Below are 15,005 nucleotides of genomic sequence, written 5' to 3' on the forward strand. Positions count from 1 at the left end.
CCACACTAAATAAATACAGGGTATAAAAATGCGGCTGGGTGGCAACGCTCGACATCTCTCAAGTATAAATGCAGAGCGAATTTTCTCTCCCAGCTCAGTAGGTTTTTTTTTGTTATTCCGTGCGGGTGCTTCATCCGCGTAATATTAGTGTAAATTCCCATAGCCTTAGTGTTGACCAAATTGTGAATATTGTGCCAGACGACTGTTAATTAGCATATAGCACACTTACCAAATACGTATACAAAAAATCCGAGCAATTTACATCTCATCTCCGACGCAGTTGCCAGTTCTTTATTACGGTTGTTGGCGCAAAAACGGTAAATGTGGATAACGGCGGATAAATCATTGCTGACCTCGACCTAGACAACATTTATACATATATACGTTGTATAAACCGAAACCAAGCGATTTATTGTTGCCGGCTATGCATTATTGATTTTCACTACCATTTCAACAGGAAAGAGGAGTGGAACGGAGAAAAGAGAAAGTAAACGCCCCTCGCCCGCGAGCGAGAGAATCACTGCCGTAACGGTAAACCCCAGACCCCAGAAACCCCCGGAACCCTTCCCAAAATTATGAACCGCACCAGAAGGAAGGTAGTGCGCCCAAAGAATCCCTACACCAAGGCCAACTTCTTCTCACAATGGAGTTTCTGGTAAGTTTGCTGACATTATACCCCTTTATAGGAAAAGGAATGCGAATAGCCAGACATTACATACGAGCACATTATTTACGGTAAATTATATCTTTGCGGTTTCCAAATAGCACGTGTTTTGACCATATTGTAGTATCAGGATCACACCTATCGTATAATTAGTTTAGTTGTAATAGCTTGTTCGGGCCGATAAGTTCGGTGGGCACGATAAGGCCTGGCCCGTTCTAATGAGAAATAAAACGAAAATCCATTAAATTGGATGGCACAGTTTTATTAAATGTCATCGTTGGCCACAAGGTTACATCTTTATCTGGCGTCCACAATATGGCGTTGCCAATTGCAACCAGATGGATCTGGCACCCGCGATTCATTTCGATTTCCTCTAATAAACAAAGCGTCCACAGTCTAAGTTCAGCTGATAAAGCACAAATTTGAATTCACAATTCCTACAATGTCACATTTACTACAAAGATTCTATCGCTATACTGTTATGAACACAATAAGGCTGAATTTTAGTTTACAGGCAGAGCTGTCTCATGAGCACGGTTTTCATTTGAAATCTTGTAGTTTTGTTGCTAGATTTCTAATGATTTTACAGTAGTCTCTTGTAAAAAAGGAATTTTTTAGAAGTGTTGTATATTATACGCACTACTTATTAACGTTCTTTATTCAAAGAAATTTTGATTTGTAAATTTATGAAAACGGTTTTTGTTAAATATTTTTGTATCGTTTTTACGTGGGGTAACATCACATTGCCCTTCGCCTGTTAAAAATTCATATTCAAAAACAATAATCTTAGGAAAAAAAATATATATCTATTGCTTTCCTTACACCCGTCTTATCAAGATTAAAAAAGACAAAATAAGTATATATTTAAACAGACAAATCTTTAGTTATTCATTCGATTAACACCAATCAATTTACACGTATTCAGCTTTGTGCTTTATACTCAGAGTTAATAATATTTGCCAAATTAATTTTATTATCTGATAAATTTAAGCCATTAATTATTGATTTTGGTATTATACTTACATAATATGCAAGAATATGTCATTTAAATCAAACATTTTTAATCTATTTACCCAGTATTCACTGTATATGCAAGTGGATACCCAACTATAATTGTTTAATTAATGTGTAATCAAACAGTGTCTGGGGTGTTTTAGCAATTTGTGAGTCTAACGAAATTCGCTAGAATATTTCTTTGATTGTGATGCTCGTCTATGTTTTATTAGGGGCAGTTTCCTTTAACAACAAACAATGTTGGAGATATCTTAATTGATGTCGTTACTACAAAGACTTTACTTAATTAAATACCAACAAAACCCAGGAAATCATATAAAATCCTAACAAAAACTATCTAACCTTGTCTCCCTCACCAAAAGCTCATTTAAAGGTCTTCTGTGAACTTATAGGGGCATCGTAAACTATTACTTATCAAGTAGCTCTAGTTTTATTGCAAATTAGAATTACAATATTTTTTCGATGTCGGAGTAATTGTAGAAATTATTTAACCTAGATTGTTATGATGGCATAAACATCATTCTAATCAAGAAAAACATTTTTTTAAAGAATTTTTTGATTAAATTTGTTATTAAAGTTTATGTTTGGACAGTTTTTGTTTTAGAGCACGTTGTCTGCGGGAAAAAAATTGTATATAATACTATATTAAATTTTGGCATAAAATAACGCTTATAAAATTTAACCCACAGTGAAATTAAAATATATCAGAAAAGAGAACTTTAATTTAGTTTGGAAAATAATTTCTTTTCATCATAAACCTTTTTTTTAAGTTTGAAGTTAATTTGAAAGTACATAATAAATTATCTTATCTTTTCCCACGTGAGAAGGCAATTTCAAAAATTCTTCTAATATACATTTCACAAGAAAATAGGACAAAAAACTTTAGAGTTTGCTTAAATTCAACTTTAGACAAAAAAATTCATTAAAAATAAGTAGTCAAATTTGGTAGAAAAATAAGTCAACGAACTGTCAATAATTAGTAAATATAAATATATATTGGATTTTTATGAGTCATAATTTGAATATAAACTTGCTTCTTGAACTTAAAGACCACTTTCAAAGTTTATATTTCTTTGGTAGTTTAACATGAAAATAAATTAATTTCTGTTATGCGCTAATCTTTTTCTGACCTTCAGGTGGATGCGAGATCTATTCAAGCGAGGACTCCAAGGGCCGTTGACGGACGAGGAGCTGTATCAGCACAGGAAGACTTTAGATAGTGAACGGGTGACGAATAAGTTTGCAGAACTGTGGGACGATGAGCTGAAGCGAAGTAATCCCAGCGTGGTGAGGATGATCCTCCGCGCCTACGGCAAGATTTTCCTGCCCATGGGTCTGGCCTTCTCCATAAGCGAAACGATTTGCAAGTAGGTAGAAACAGTTTACGGTAAACCGGATAAGCTTATCTTATTAACTTCTCTGCAGATCTCTCATGCCACTATTCCTGGGTGGTTTGGTCGGATACTTTGCCACAAACCAGACGGATATCAGTGAACAGTCAGCGTATCTGTACGCCATGGGAATTGTGATTTGCATGCTGGTGCCTGTGATAACATTCCACCCCTTCATATTTTACATCTTCCAAGTGGGAACCAAGCTGCGGCTGGCCCTATCAGGACTCATCTACCGCAAGTGCCTGCAGGTCTCCAAGAGCAGCAGCAACGATGGCCTTCGAGGGCGGGCCATCAACATCCTGTCTAACGATCTCGGACGCTTCGATGTGGCTCTTTGTTTCCTCCACGACACGTGGAAGGGCCCGATGGAGTCGATCCTTATTGGCTTTCTCATGTACCGTGAGATTGGAATATCAGCTGTAATTGGTGTCTCCTTCATGCTCAGTTTTATTCCACTGCAAGCGTGGGCCGCCAAGAAAGCAGCCTACTATCGACAAAAGACAGCGGAGCGAACGGATTTGCGTGTGAAGCTTATGAACGAGATCATCCAGGGCATTCAGGTGATCAAGATGTATGCGTGGGAGAAGAGCTTTGCCCGTGTCATCGCCGAGGTTCGCCTTAAGGAGGTGAAGGCCATCCGTGGCACAGCCTACGTCCATGCTGCCCTCGGTTGCACTTCCATGATATCACCGCTATCTGTGTTCTTAGCCCTGTGCTCATACGTTTACCTGGGTGATCCCTTGACCGCACAAAAGGTGTACACAGTGTCGTCTTATTTCAATATGCTCAACGATTCAATGGTAACATTTTGGCCCATGTCTATTACATTTATTGCCGAGGCTCTGGTTTCGGCGAAACGTTGCAAGGATTTCCTGTTAGACGGCGACAGAGCCGAGGTGCCCATTAATATGGAGGCAAATCAGCAAACTGGTAAAAACAAGCGAAAAATCACCAAGAAGGACAAGCAAAAGAACGTGGAGTTGAATGGCTCCCTGCTGTGCAACGGTCAGCTGCAGCACAATCGTCTGAGGGACTACGATCCAGAAGCAACAGAAAAGTGCGTGGTTCTTAAAAATGTATCTGCCTCGTGGGACGCCAGTGAAGGTCATGCCAACTGTGCCATCGAGGACTTTAGCACGGTTATAAAGGATCATACACTGGCCGCTGTTGTTGGACCAGTAGGTGCTGGTAAGTCCAGCTTCCTGAATGTACTGCTGGGCGAAGTGGGCATCGACAAGGGCGAGGCCATGGTGCACGGCAAGATCTCATATGCTTCCCAGGAAAGCTGGGTATTCGAGGGAACCATTCGCGATAACATCGTTTTTGTAGAGGATTACAACGAGAGGCGGTATAAGAAGGTGGTCAAGGCCTGTGGCTTGGAGAGGGACATGGAGCTGCTACCCCGAGGGGATTTGACAGTGGTTGGAGAGCGGGGAGTGAGTCTCAGCGGTGGGCAGAAGGCCCGAGTGAGTTTAGCTCGAGCTGTCTACCGCAAGGCGGATATTTACCTTCTCGATGACCCTCTTTCCGCTGTGGATACCCACGTGGGAAAGCACATCTTTGACCGCTGCATACGCGACTTTCTGTCCAACAAGATACGAATTCTGGTCACCCATCAGGTGCAATATCTGTTCGATGTAGAGCACATGCTGCTAATGGGCTCCGGAAAGATTGTGGCCCAGGGTAGCTACCAGGACCTTCAGCGCTCACGCCAGTTCCAGTTCCTTGAGCAGACGCAACACGACGAGAGTGGCATCGACACGCACAGTGTGAGCAGCTATTTGTCACGAAGCGATTCGGAGAAGAGCATGGAGCATCAGCACAACCAGCTACTTCGGCCGGACGAACATGTGGAGGAGGTCAACCAGGAGCAACAGTCCGTGGGCGCCATTAAAATGCACGTCTACGCCTCGTACATCAAGGCTTTGGACAGCACCTTCCTGCTTTGTATAATTATCTCTTTGTTTGTCTGCGCCAGGGTCATGCTCACTGGAGTGGATTACTTCCTGTCTAGATGGTAAATGATTTCGTTATTAATATTATACTAGAATAATAATTATGCAATTTATTCTCCAGGGTTATTTGGGAGGAGCAAATATCGGCCAATAGCACTACCTCCCTGCTGAACGAAAATGACACAGTGCCTATCAATTCAACGGATCCCTCTATCGCGCCTTTAACAGCTGGTGAAATTCAGGCCAGCGTTCGCCAAGAGCTCGTCCTCTTCTATGCCACCATACTGGGCGCCACGCTTATCGTCTATCTTATTCGTACTTTTGGCTTTTTTAAAATGTGCCTTCGAATCTCGCTGCACCTGCACGACAGACTCTTTCGTGGAATTACCCGGGCCAGCATGTACTTCTTTAACACGAACTCCTCAGGCCGAATTTTGAATCGCTTCTCCAAGGATATTCGCACAGTGGACACAGATCTGCCGCACACTCTGCTGGATTGCCTAGCCTTCATCATCGATGTCTCTGGCGTGGTAATCATTGTGGCCATTGCTAACTATTGGCTCCTGGTTCCTGCTACTATCATTGGTCTGATTCTGGGCATGATACGTTACCTCTATGTCAATACCAGTCGCAGTGTCAAGCGATTAGAGTCCATATGTAAGTATTAATAATGGGTGAATTATATCAGTGCCAGGGTTATAAGCAATAGTCTTGAATTTTGCCTTTAATTATATTGCTCTCACGTAATTTTTTTTTTAAAAATAAGATACCTTTTTGTTTATTTTTAAATGTCTGCTGCTTTCTCTTCCAGCTCGCAGTCCGGTTTTCTCGCTGACAAACCAAACCTTCCAGGGTCTCACCACCATTCGAGCTTTGGAGGCCCAAAGCGCCCTGGAGCAGGAGTTTCATGAGTACCAGAACACCAACACCTCCGCCTGGTTCCTCTTCCTGTCCTGCACTCGCGCCTTTGCCCTATGGTCGGACGTGCTGTGTATCGTCTACATGACGGCAGTGACATTCAGTTTTCTGCTTTTAAAGAATGAGTTCGATAGTGGCGACGTCGGACTAGCCATCCTACACTCAACCACGATGACGGGCATGTGTCAGTGGGGCATGAGGCAGACTGCGGAGTTGGAAAACCAAATGACCAGCGTGGAGCGAGTGCTGGAGTACACGGAGCAGCCGTCGGAGGCGCCGCTGGAGACGTCAGAGAAGTGCAAGCCGAAGACCGAGTGGCCCAGCAAGGGACGCATCGAGTTCATCAACTTTAAGCTGCGCTACTCACCCAAAGAAGCCCCTGTGCTTAAGGATCTGAACTTCACCATCGAGTCGCGCGAGAAGATTGGCATTGTTGGCCGCACTGGTGCCGGTAAATCGTCTATTATACAGTCCATCTTCAGACTGGCCTGCAACGAAGGCATGATCCGCATCGATGATGTGGACATTGAGCATATTGGGTTGCATGATCTGCGCAGTCAGGTTTCCATTATACCCCAGGATCCGGTTTTGTTTTCTGGTACTTTGCGTTACAATTTGGATCCAATGGACGAGCGATCGGATGAGGAGATGTGGAAGGCTTTGGGCGATGTGGAACTTCGTTCCTATGTGTCTACTTTGATTGGTGGACTCAATTGTCGTATGTATGATGGCGGATCAAATTTTAGTGTGGGCCAAAGGCAGCTTGTGTGCCTGGCGAGAGCAATTCTCAGGCACAATAAAATACTGATCATGGACGAGGCCACTGCCAATGTTGATCCAGAGTAGGTTCAAGAAGTAACAAATGTTAATTTTACATATTTATAATTTTGTTTTTTTAATTTCAGAACCGACAAGCTTATCCAGCAGACCATACGCACAAAGTTCGCGCACTGCACAGTTTTAACAATAGCCCATCGTTTGCACACAGTAATGGATAGTGACAAGGTGCTGGTCATGGATGCCGGCGAGGTCCGCGAGCTGGGTCATCCGTACGAGTTGCTGCAGCGATCCGGGGGATACCTGCGCCAACTGGTGGACAACACGGGAGCTGCCACATCCTTTGCTCTTCAGCAGGCTGCAGAACAGAGCTACAGCAAGCAGGTCCTGGGTGATGATACGGCCGCAGAGGATATGAACATCACATTAGCCATGGAAGAAAAGTCGCAGTGACCGATACGCACACTCACCTACTTCTAAACTTGCTTAAGGGTTAGATCATAAGAACTGAAAGTATTATGTAAATAGCAAAGTTGTACTTAAAGCTAACGAATTACCAATTGCCTTGTACTTACGAAATATTTGTAAGCATGTTTATCGCCACGAATTTATGTATGTATATGTTCCATAGTGTACCGAGTAATGTTTGTATCACCTATGTTTTGTACGTCATGTGTTCAATTGGCAAACCAATCGAAAGCAATTTGCAAACGCTGTGCACAAATTCAAGCAAGTTCAATCAAACAAAGACAAATAGTTTGTTTAGGTACTTTTTTAAAATATGTAGCTAATGTAGGATTACAACATTGTACTTATAGATACGTACAATCTCAATAAAGTGCCTGAGAATTATTACTTACAAATGAAAAATGAATAAGTGCTTAATTTCCACTTTGCGGTGTTCACCTTTGATCTTCAACAAGCGCTAATCGGTGCATTAACCCTTTTTTGACCATTCGTAAAATGGGCAGCCGTAATAATTAAAATACCAATATTAAAAATAATATTTGTTAAATTTATAGACCTTATTTATGTCTCACTGCAAAATAGGGTCTAGATCTTTAATTTTGTATGTTTTTGTTTTTATCAAATCTAGTCAAATATCAAATATTTATTCAACCCTTAAAAATGCTGAGAATGGGTTTCAAAATTTAGTAAATCTTACTTTTGGCGAATTCTTGAGTATAAAAAAACCTAATTTTTATTTTCTAATTTAAAGAACAACTTTATGTTTTCCTGGTTTAATTTAGATCCTTTAAATAGTATCAAGGGTACGCTTAATATTCGCAATCAATCATCAAAAATTTCATAAACAAGTATTTCAGTTATTGCTTATTGAAATTTGTTCTAAAAGGTCTGCTCCAATATGTTTTGTATTGTGTTTGATTTTCCTCTAAGAATCTTGGACGCGACTGTCAAGATCTATGTTAGTCATGTTTGGATCGATAAGGATGAACCTTTCGCAGCTCCAATTAAAATTGTCAATTGCTGAAAAGTGTAATCAAAGTAAGTCAACACGGTAGCTGTGATTACGATAAGATACCGGAGAGGTGTCCACTGTGGCCCGCTCCCTCTCACCACACTCCTCACCGGGATGCCCCGACCGTTTCCCGAAACTCTCGTAAACAACAGCGAAACCCACTTAGCCAAAATATCGTGGCCCGGAGTTGCTGCAGCGTCTACTCCGATGTCGGCTGATGGGTGGCTGTCAGTCGGCATTAAGATAAAACTGGGCTGCCGCTGGCCGATAGGGCGGATCATTGATTTATAGCGATGATTCCCGACCACGGCGTTGTGGCTAGTGGTTAGTTAAAATTGAAATGCCGAGGCGGGCAGCAGTCAGTGGTGAGTGGATCGGCACAAGAATCGCACGCGAGTGCCTTGAATCGAGTCAAGGATATAACATACATATATGTGATATTTATTCGCGAAATTAATACACTTACTCGAACTACATATATATATGGTAGTAGAGTGTATATAAAAATGAGTGCGGTCCATGTTGAACGGCAGCCGAATCCAGTGACAAAGGCCAACTTTCTTTCAAAATGGTTCTTTATGTGAGTGAAAAACCTGTGCCACCCACGTCGTATACGTAATATTCGGAGAGTATACGTAATATTTCTAAAATTATTAACTCGTGAGAAGCGCTCCATTCAATTCAAGTTAACTGATTTCGCGAGCTGACCCCTCTTGAAGTCCTGCTGATAAGATATAGCTGTCCAGCTGACGAACTGCCCACCTTCAGATTTATGGTCACAGAACCTTGGCCGTCACTCGGAATTTACGGCGCGAGTTTGATTCGTTTGATTCCTTTGAAGTGCGATAAAAGAATCCGGGACAGCCCGGCGACACCTATCAAGTCCGTCAATAACCCGCCCATCTGCCTATGTGCTCTCTATCCTTCCAGCTGGACCCGAGAGATTCTCGTAAAGGGAATGCAACGGAGTCTAGATCCGTCGGATCTCTACGCCCCCGAACCGAGTCTCGAGAGCACCCAGGTATCCGCCTTCCTGCTCGGCCACTGGGAGCAGGAACTGAAACGCCCCAAGCCCAACGTCCTGCGTATGATATTCAAAGCATACGGCTGGAGTTTTGTGCCTGCGAGCATAGTCTACTCCATCATGGCCATTGCAGTGCAGTAAGTACTCTATTTGCAAACCAATTTTACGTCAGGAAACAAAAGTAGTAAAATTGATTTTATTTCTTGTAAACTTACCCATAAAATTATAGATAACGTCATTTAATTATATTTAAAAGTTGTTCTTAAACTATTAATTTTTAATATCGACCTTAAAGTCACTTCTATAATTCATTTGAACGGCAATTTGAACCACAGTTAATCAAAATTTGGCGACGGGAAAATATTTTCAGACTTGATTAAATGTATTCCTATATACCTATTATTTTTTGTTCTTTTATAATTATATTAAGAAAATCTTATATATACGATATATAAGTATGTTTATCTCGCTTGAACATAGCCACTTCTCAATCATCCCCAGCACAACGCAGCCTTTGATGCTGGGCGGATTGGTGTCCTTTTTCTCGGAGAGCACTGGAAAAATCACTAAGCACTCAGCTTATCTGTATGCCATGGGGGTGGTTCTGTGCTCCCTGATCTCGGGACTTTTTTTTCATCCCTTTATGAAGTACCTGTTCCGAGTGGGTTCCCGCGTCCGGCTGGCCTGCGCCGGCCTCGTCTACCGGAAGTTCCTGCGGGTTTCGGTGGCGGCGGACAACAGCGGCGTGAGTGGCTATGCCATATCCCTGATGGCCACCGATCTGCCGACCTTTAACGAGTCCTTCTACTGTTTCCACGAGCTGTGGCGAGGTCCGCTGGAGGGCGTGGTGTTCATCTACATCATATACCAACTGATCGGCTGGCCGGCGGTTGTGGGTCTGGGCACCATCGTGGCTTTTATACCGCTCCAAGCTTGGGCCGCCCGCGCAATAGCCCGGTACAAAAGAAGTTCTGCGGATGTTGGAGACGAAAGAGTAAAGCTGATGAACGAGATTATCGCAGCCATGCAACTAATCAAGATGTACGCCTGGGAGAAGTCCTTTGCCAAACTTATTGGAAAGGTGAGAAAGGAGGAGATGGACTCTATAAGGGGTTCAACCTACATTTACGCGGGATTGCAGTGCACTGGCATGATCTCCAAGCTATCCCTCTTTCTTTCTTTGGTAACCTATGTCTTCACGGGTGACATTGTCACCTCCCAAAAGGTGTTTATAGTTGCCAGTTATTATGATCACCTGAATGATTCTCTGTTGCACTCCTGGCCTTTGGCCATTAATATGTGGGTGGAGACCTTTGTGGTGGCCAACCGCGTGAAGGACTTCCTTTTCCAACACGAGAATCCTGCTGACGGCGGAGTGCACAACTTCAAGGAGGCAGAGGATAATCCAGAGCATGGCAACTTTTTTGGACGAACCCACAAACCCAAAGCTGAAGTCAAGAGTATTACGGTCCATAAACTCACCGCCAGTTGGGATCAGACTAACCAGGAAAAGCGTCATCGCCACATCGAGGATGTTAGTTTTCAGGCCACTGATCAGCAGTTTGTGGGCATCGTGGGAACAGTTGGTGCTGGAAAGAGTACTCTCCTCCAAGTAATCCTGGGCGAGCTGGATATCATTAGTGGCAATGTGGACCTTAATGGAGTTCTAAGCTATGCCCCTCAGGAACCCTGGCTACTTCGGGGCAGTCTCCGCGAGAACATCCTCTTTACGGAACCTTACGATGAACAGCGATATCTAGAGGTCCTGCGAGTTTGTCACCTGGACAGGGATGTGGAAGAGCTGCCATCAGGTGATAACACACGAGTGGGTGAAGGAGGTGCTAGCCTGAGTGGCGGTCAAAAAGCTAGGGTTAGCTTGGCTCGGGCTGTCTACAGGAAAGCAGATATCTACCTTCTGGACGATCCGCTATCCGCCGTTGACTCCCATGTAAGCAAAATGCTACTAGATCGATGTCTGAACGAGTTTCTGTCAAAGAAAATCCGTATCCTGGTCACCCATCGAGTTCAACTGCTCAGACATGTAGATCATTTGGTCCTGCTAGAAGGTGGGCGTATCTCGATCCAGGGGCATTACGATAACTTAAAGAAGTTAATAAGATTCAGGATGTCGGTGGCCAATGACGTCGAAGTGGCCAAATTGCGGGCCATGCGAACGGATAGTGTTTATGAGGAACCGGAACCAAGGAAATCGCTGTCCCAGGAGGAGCACCTCGATCGGGACCAGATAGAGCAGCAGTTCAAGGAGCAACAGCAAAGGGGATCCGTTAAACTGAATACCTACAAGGAGTACTTCAGAGTTCTGGGCCATCCTTTGGTTGTGGTAATGATCCTGATGATGTTCGTTGTAGCTCGTGCCTCGGAGGCGACCATGGATATATTTCTTTCCAAATGGTGAGTGATTTCTTATTAGTTCTAAAAAACCACAATAACAAAAAAGGAGAACAAATAAATCAAGAGAATTCCCCACTTTTTTATACGGTTTTTATACGTATGATTCCAAAAAAATCGAAAGTCATTTCAGTTATTTTAGGCTTTAATGACTAGCCTTGAAAGAAGATGAGTCAGTTTGATTTACAGATTGCGACATGTTTATTAACACTACCTATTGATAAAACATGTTCCAGTTGTTGATTGCAATAAATATTGCTCGCATTTCCGCACAGATGGAGCCGATTTCACTATCTCGACGACACATGTTATATGGTTGTTTCAGTATCAGAAGGTCAAATTAGAAAGTCACGGGCTTACAACACCTAAACTGATTTTTTTACGTGTAATTTTAAAGAAAACTTACGATTAGTTTTTAATTAAAAGGAGCATTTAATGAATTGATATACAAATTATTTTTTATCAAAATAATAATTTTTGTTTCTCATTTTAGGGCAACTTGGGAGGAAACGGAACCTAATCAGCACGAACCTATTCCGGAGTATCATAGAACGCGGTTGCGAATGATGGTCCTCTACACATTCCTAATTCTTTGCACCCTCATCTTCTATGTCCTCCGTACCTTTGGCTTTTTTATGATGACCCTGAGGATATCACTGCGCATCCATATTCAACTCTTCCAAGGGGTTATCCGAGCCTTCATGCACTTCTTTACTCTGGCCACCTCTGGCAGGATCTTAAATCGTTTCTCCAGCGATATCTTGGCTATTGATGTGAATTTACCCCAGGCGCTGATGGACTCCATTGAGTTTGTTGTGAATGCCTTGGCTGTGCTTGCGGTGGTCAGTACGGCCAACACCTGGCTCCTCATTCCGGCCATCGTGGTGGTGGCTTTGTTGTACGGATGTCGGTGTCTTTATATAGGAGCTAGCCGGAGTTTAAAGCGCATAGAGACTATATGTGAGTCGCCTTTTTATTATTATTTTTACAAAATAATAACCTAGTTCCTTCCAGCCCGCAGTCCCATTTACTCTCACACAAATGCCACTTTTAAGGGTCTTGCCACCATCCGTGCTCTGAATGGCACAAAATACATGGAGCGGGACTTCCATTACTACCAGAACGAGAACACCTCGGCCTTGTACCTCCACGTGAGCATTAACCGGGCGTTTGCCTTCTGGACCGATCTCATCTGCGTGCTGTACATCCTGGCAGTGACGTTCAGCTTCCTGCTCTTCGATCGGCATCGAGGATACTACAGTGGAGATGTGGGTCTGGCCATCACGCAGTCCATGAAACTGGTGCTGATGTGTCAGGCGGGAATGCGGCAGACTGTGGAGCTGGAGAACATGATGACCAGCGTGGAGCGGGTGATGGAGTATGTGAATATACCATCGGAACCTGCCTACGAAACGGAGGAGTCGGTTAACCTGCCCAAGCAATGGCCCAGTGGAGGTCAGCTAGATTTCCGGGATCTCCGCCTGCGGTACAGTGATCACGGTCCGTACATCCTCAAGGGTCTCAACTTCACGATACGTGCTGAGGAGAAGATTGGCATAGTGGGTCACACGGCTGCGGGGAAGTCATCCATTGTTCAGGCCCTCTTTCGGTTGGCTCACATTGATGGACACATTGCCATCGATGGCTTCGAGACATCCGACTTGGGCCTGCACGATCTGAGGCGGAGGATCTCGATTATACCCCAGGATCCGGTGCTCTTCTCGGGCTCTCTCCGCTTCAACCTCGATCCCTTCGAGGAGAAGACGGACGAGGAACTCTGGCTGGCCCTGGAGGCCGTCAAGCTCAAGGAATTCGTATCGAATCTGAAGGAGGGCATCTGCTGTCGCCTCCACGATTCCGGGGCCAATTTCAGCATGGGCCAGAGGCAGCTAGTCTGCCTGGCCAGAGCTATCCTGCGCCAGAACAAAATACTCATCATGGACGAGGCAACGGCCAATGTGGATCCCGAGTAAGTCTATTACGAAATGGATGGTGGAAGTTCCGTTCCGGTTTTTATTATCAAAGAATTAATTAAACTTGCTTGCAACCAAATACTATTCCAAATTGATGGAAGTATATATAACTAAGAATCGTAAATACATATATGTATGTATAACCAAAAAAAAGGGCGATTGTGAGAGCCGGAACATTCTAAAACTCAAAATCAGCTGTCTGACATTAGAAATTTAAGTAGAACGCAAAAAATTTGATTGATTTAATAATACCTAAGGTTTGGTTCGGTTTGAAAGATCAAAACAAGCGATGTCAAGGGTGACAGCAAAAACCAAAAAAATCACTTTGGCTTCAAAATCAGCTGATGTTGATCATTATAATTTGTCAATGAATTCTACAACTTGCTTTAAAATCGACGAAAAAAAATTAAACTTGTTCATGCCTACCTGACAGTTTAAAACGGGTAGCTGATTAGCTTAAGACTTAAAAGAAGAATTTACAATTCATGAGAGTAAATAACTATTAAACTGTTTATTAATCTACTGGCAAAATAATTCTAACTTCATTAAATTTGATATAAAAAGTTGTATAGCAAAATCGTAATTTTAGGCATGATATATATCTTTCAATCAGTATATTATGAGTTTATGTATTCAACTATTAATTAGTTCATTATCAAAATACATATTATTACATTTATAATAAAGTTGTACAACAATATCCTCCGAGATATCAGCAGATAATGATTATAAGTGATTAATATCCAACAGTAGCTATAAGTCATAGGTCTAAGAATGCTAATAAATAGTTTAAGCACTTACCTTGACACCTCAAATTATCGGTAACCCCACTAATGTGTCCCTCTTTCCCTGCAGGACCGACAATCTCATCCAGGAGGCTATCCACACCAAGTTCGCCCACTGCACCGTCCTGACCATAGCCCACCGACTGCACACCGTGATGGACAACGACCGGGTGATGGTGGTGGACATGGGCCGCGTGGTGGAGCTGGGGCATCCGCACGAGCTGCTGCACAATCGACACGGTTATCTGCACCGATTTGTGGAGAAGACGGGCGTTGGCACCGCCCAGCACTTGCGGCACCTGGCGGAGCAGAGCTACCGGAAGAGGGTGCTGGGCAGGAGGTCGGAGGATCAGGGATCGGTGCTCGATCTGGGGTACAAGGGGACGACCCTGTGAAAGACTGCGGGGGGTTTTTGTTCTGTTAGGTATGGTAATATAGACTTTATTATAGTGAACTGATCTTTAAATATAGTTATATATGTATATATATTATATGTACTTCATAATATACTCGTACTTAGTTGTTTCAACTCGATCGTTTGCTTTCTTGAATTTGAAAAAAGCAATTTATCTTGTAGGTTACCATCGTCTATATTTTGCTACTCGTACTGTC

General features: G+C 43.2%; 2 protein-coding genes across 4 annotated transcripts; both read left to right on the top strand.

Moving 5' to 3' along the window:
* Positions 1–79: 79 nt before the first annotated feature.
* Positions 80–7,596, top strand: LOC108047153 (probable multidrug resistance-associated protein lethal(2)03659). The gene is made up of 7 exons (XM_017127249.2): positions 80–317; positions 458–655; positions 2,815–3,045; positions 3,104–5,089; positions 5,149–5,684; positions 5,839–6,787; positions 6,851–7,596. Exons 2-7 carry the CDS (start codon positions 576–578, stop codon positions 7,173–7,175), a joined length of 4,107 nt encoding a protein of 1,368 aa, XP_016982738.1. The 5' UTR covers positions 80–317; positions 458–575; the 3' UTR covers positions 7,176–7,596.
* A 946-nt stretch (positions 7,597–8,542) lies between these two features.
* Positions 8,543–14,788, top strand: LOC108047145 (probable multidrug resistance-associated protein lethal(2)03659). 3 transcript variants are annotated; one of them, XM_017127231.2, is made up of 6 exons: positions 8,543–8,567; positions 9,133–9,363; positions 9,728–11,638; positions 12,129–12,595; positions 12,650–13,604; positions 14,464–14,788. In XM_017127231.2, exons 2-6 carry the CDS (start codon positions 9,161–9,163, stop codon positions 14,786–14,788), a joined length of 3,861 nt encoding a protein of 1,286 aa, XP_016982720.2. In that variant the 5' UTR covers positions 8,543–8,567; positions 9,133–9,160. The 3 variants fall into 3 exon arrangements, with proteins under 3 accessions (XP_016982720.2, XP_044314777.1, XP_044314776.1); XM_044458842.1 differs by having other exon boundaries at positions 8,561–8,782; XM_044458841.1 differs by lacking the exon at positions 8,543–8,567 and having other exon boundaries at positions 8,938–9,363.
* The last annotated feature ends 217 nt before the right edge of the window (positions 14,789–15,005 follow it).

The sequence above is a fragment of the Drosophila rhopaloa genome, unplaced genomic scaffold, assembly GCF_018152115.1.
Source record: "Drosophila rhopaloa isolate 14029-0021.01 unplaced genomic scaffold, ASM1815211v1 contig_178, whole genome shotgun sequence".
Lineage (NCBI taxonomy): Eukaryota > Metazoa > Arthropoda > Insecta > Diptera > Drosophilidae > Drosophila > Drosophila rhopaloa.

Excerpts from the sequence above, each read along its gene's own strand:
- LOC108047145 (XM_044458841.1), top strand. The coding sequence starts at position 8,975 with ATGGTCACAGAACCTTGGCCGTCACTCGGAATTTACGGCGCGAGTTTG. Across the intron at positions 9,364-9,727 it reads ATCATGGCCATTGCAGTGCA|CACAACGCAGCCTTTGATGC; the intron begins GTAAGTACTCTA and ends AATCATCCCCAG. Across the intron at positions 11,639-12,128 it reads GATATATTTCTTTCCAAATG|GGCAACTTGGGAGGAAACGG; the intron begins GTGAGTGATTTC and ends TTCTCATTTTAG.
- LOC108047153 (XM_017127249.2), top strand. The coding sequence starts at position 576 with ATGAACCGCACCAGAAGGAAGGTAGTGCGCCCAAAGAATCCCTACACC. Across the intron at positions 656-2,814 it reads TTCTCACAATGGAGTTTCTG|GTGGATGCGAGATCTATTCA; the intron begins GTAAGTTTGCTG and ends TCTGACCTTCAG. Across the intron at positions 3,046-3,103 it reads ATAAGCGAAACGATTTGCAA|ATCTCTCATGCCACTATTCC; the intron begins GTAGGTAGAAAC and ends ACTTCTCTGCAG.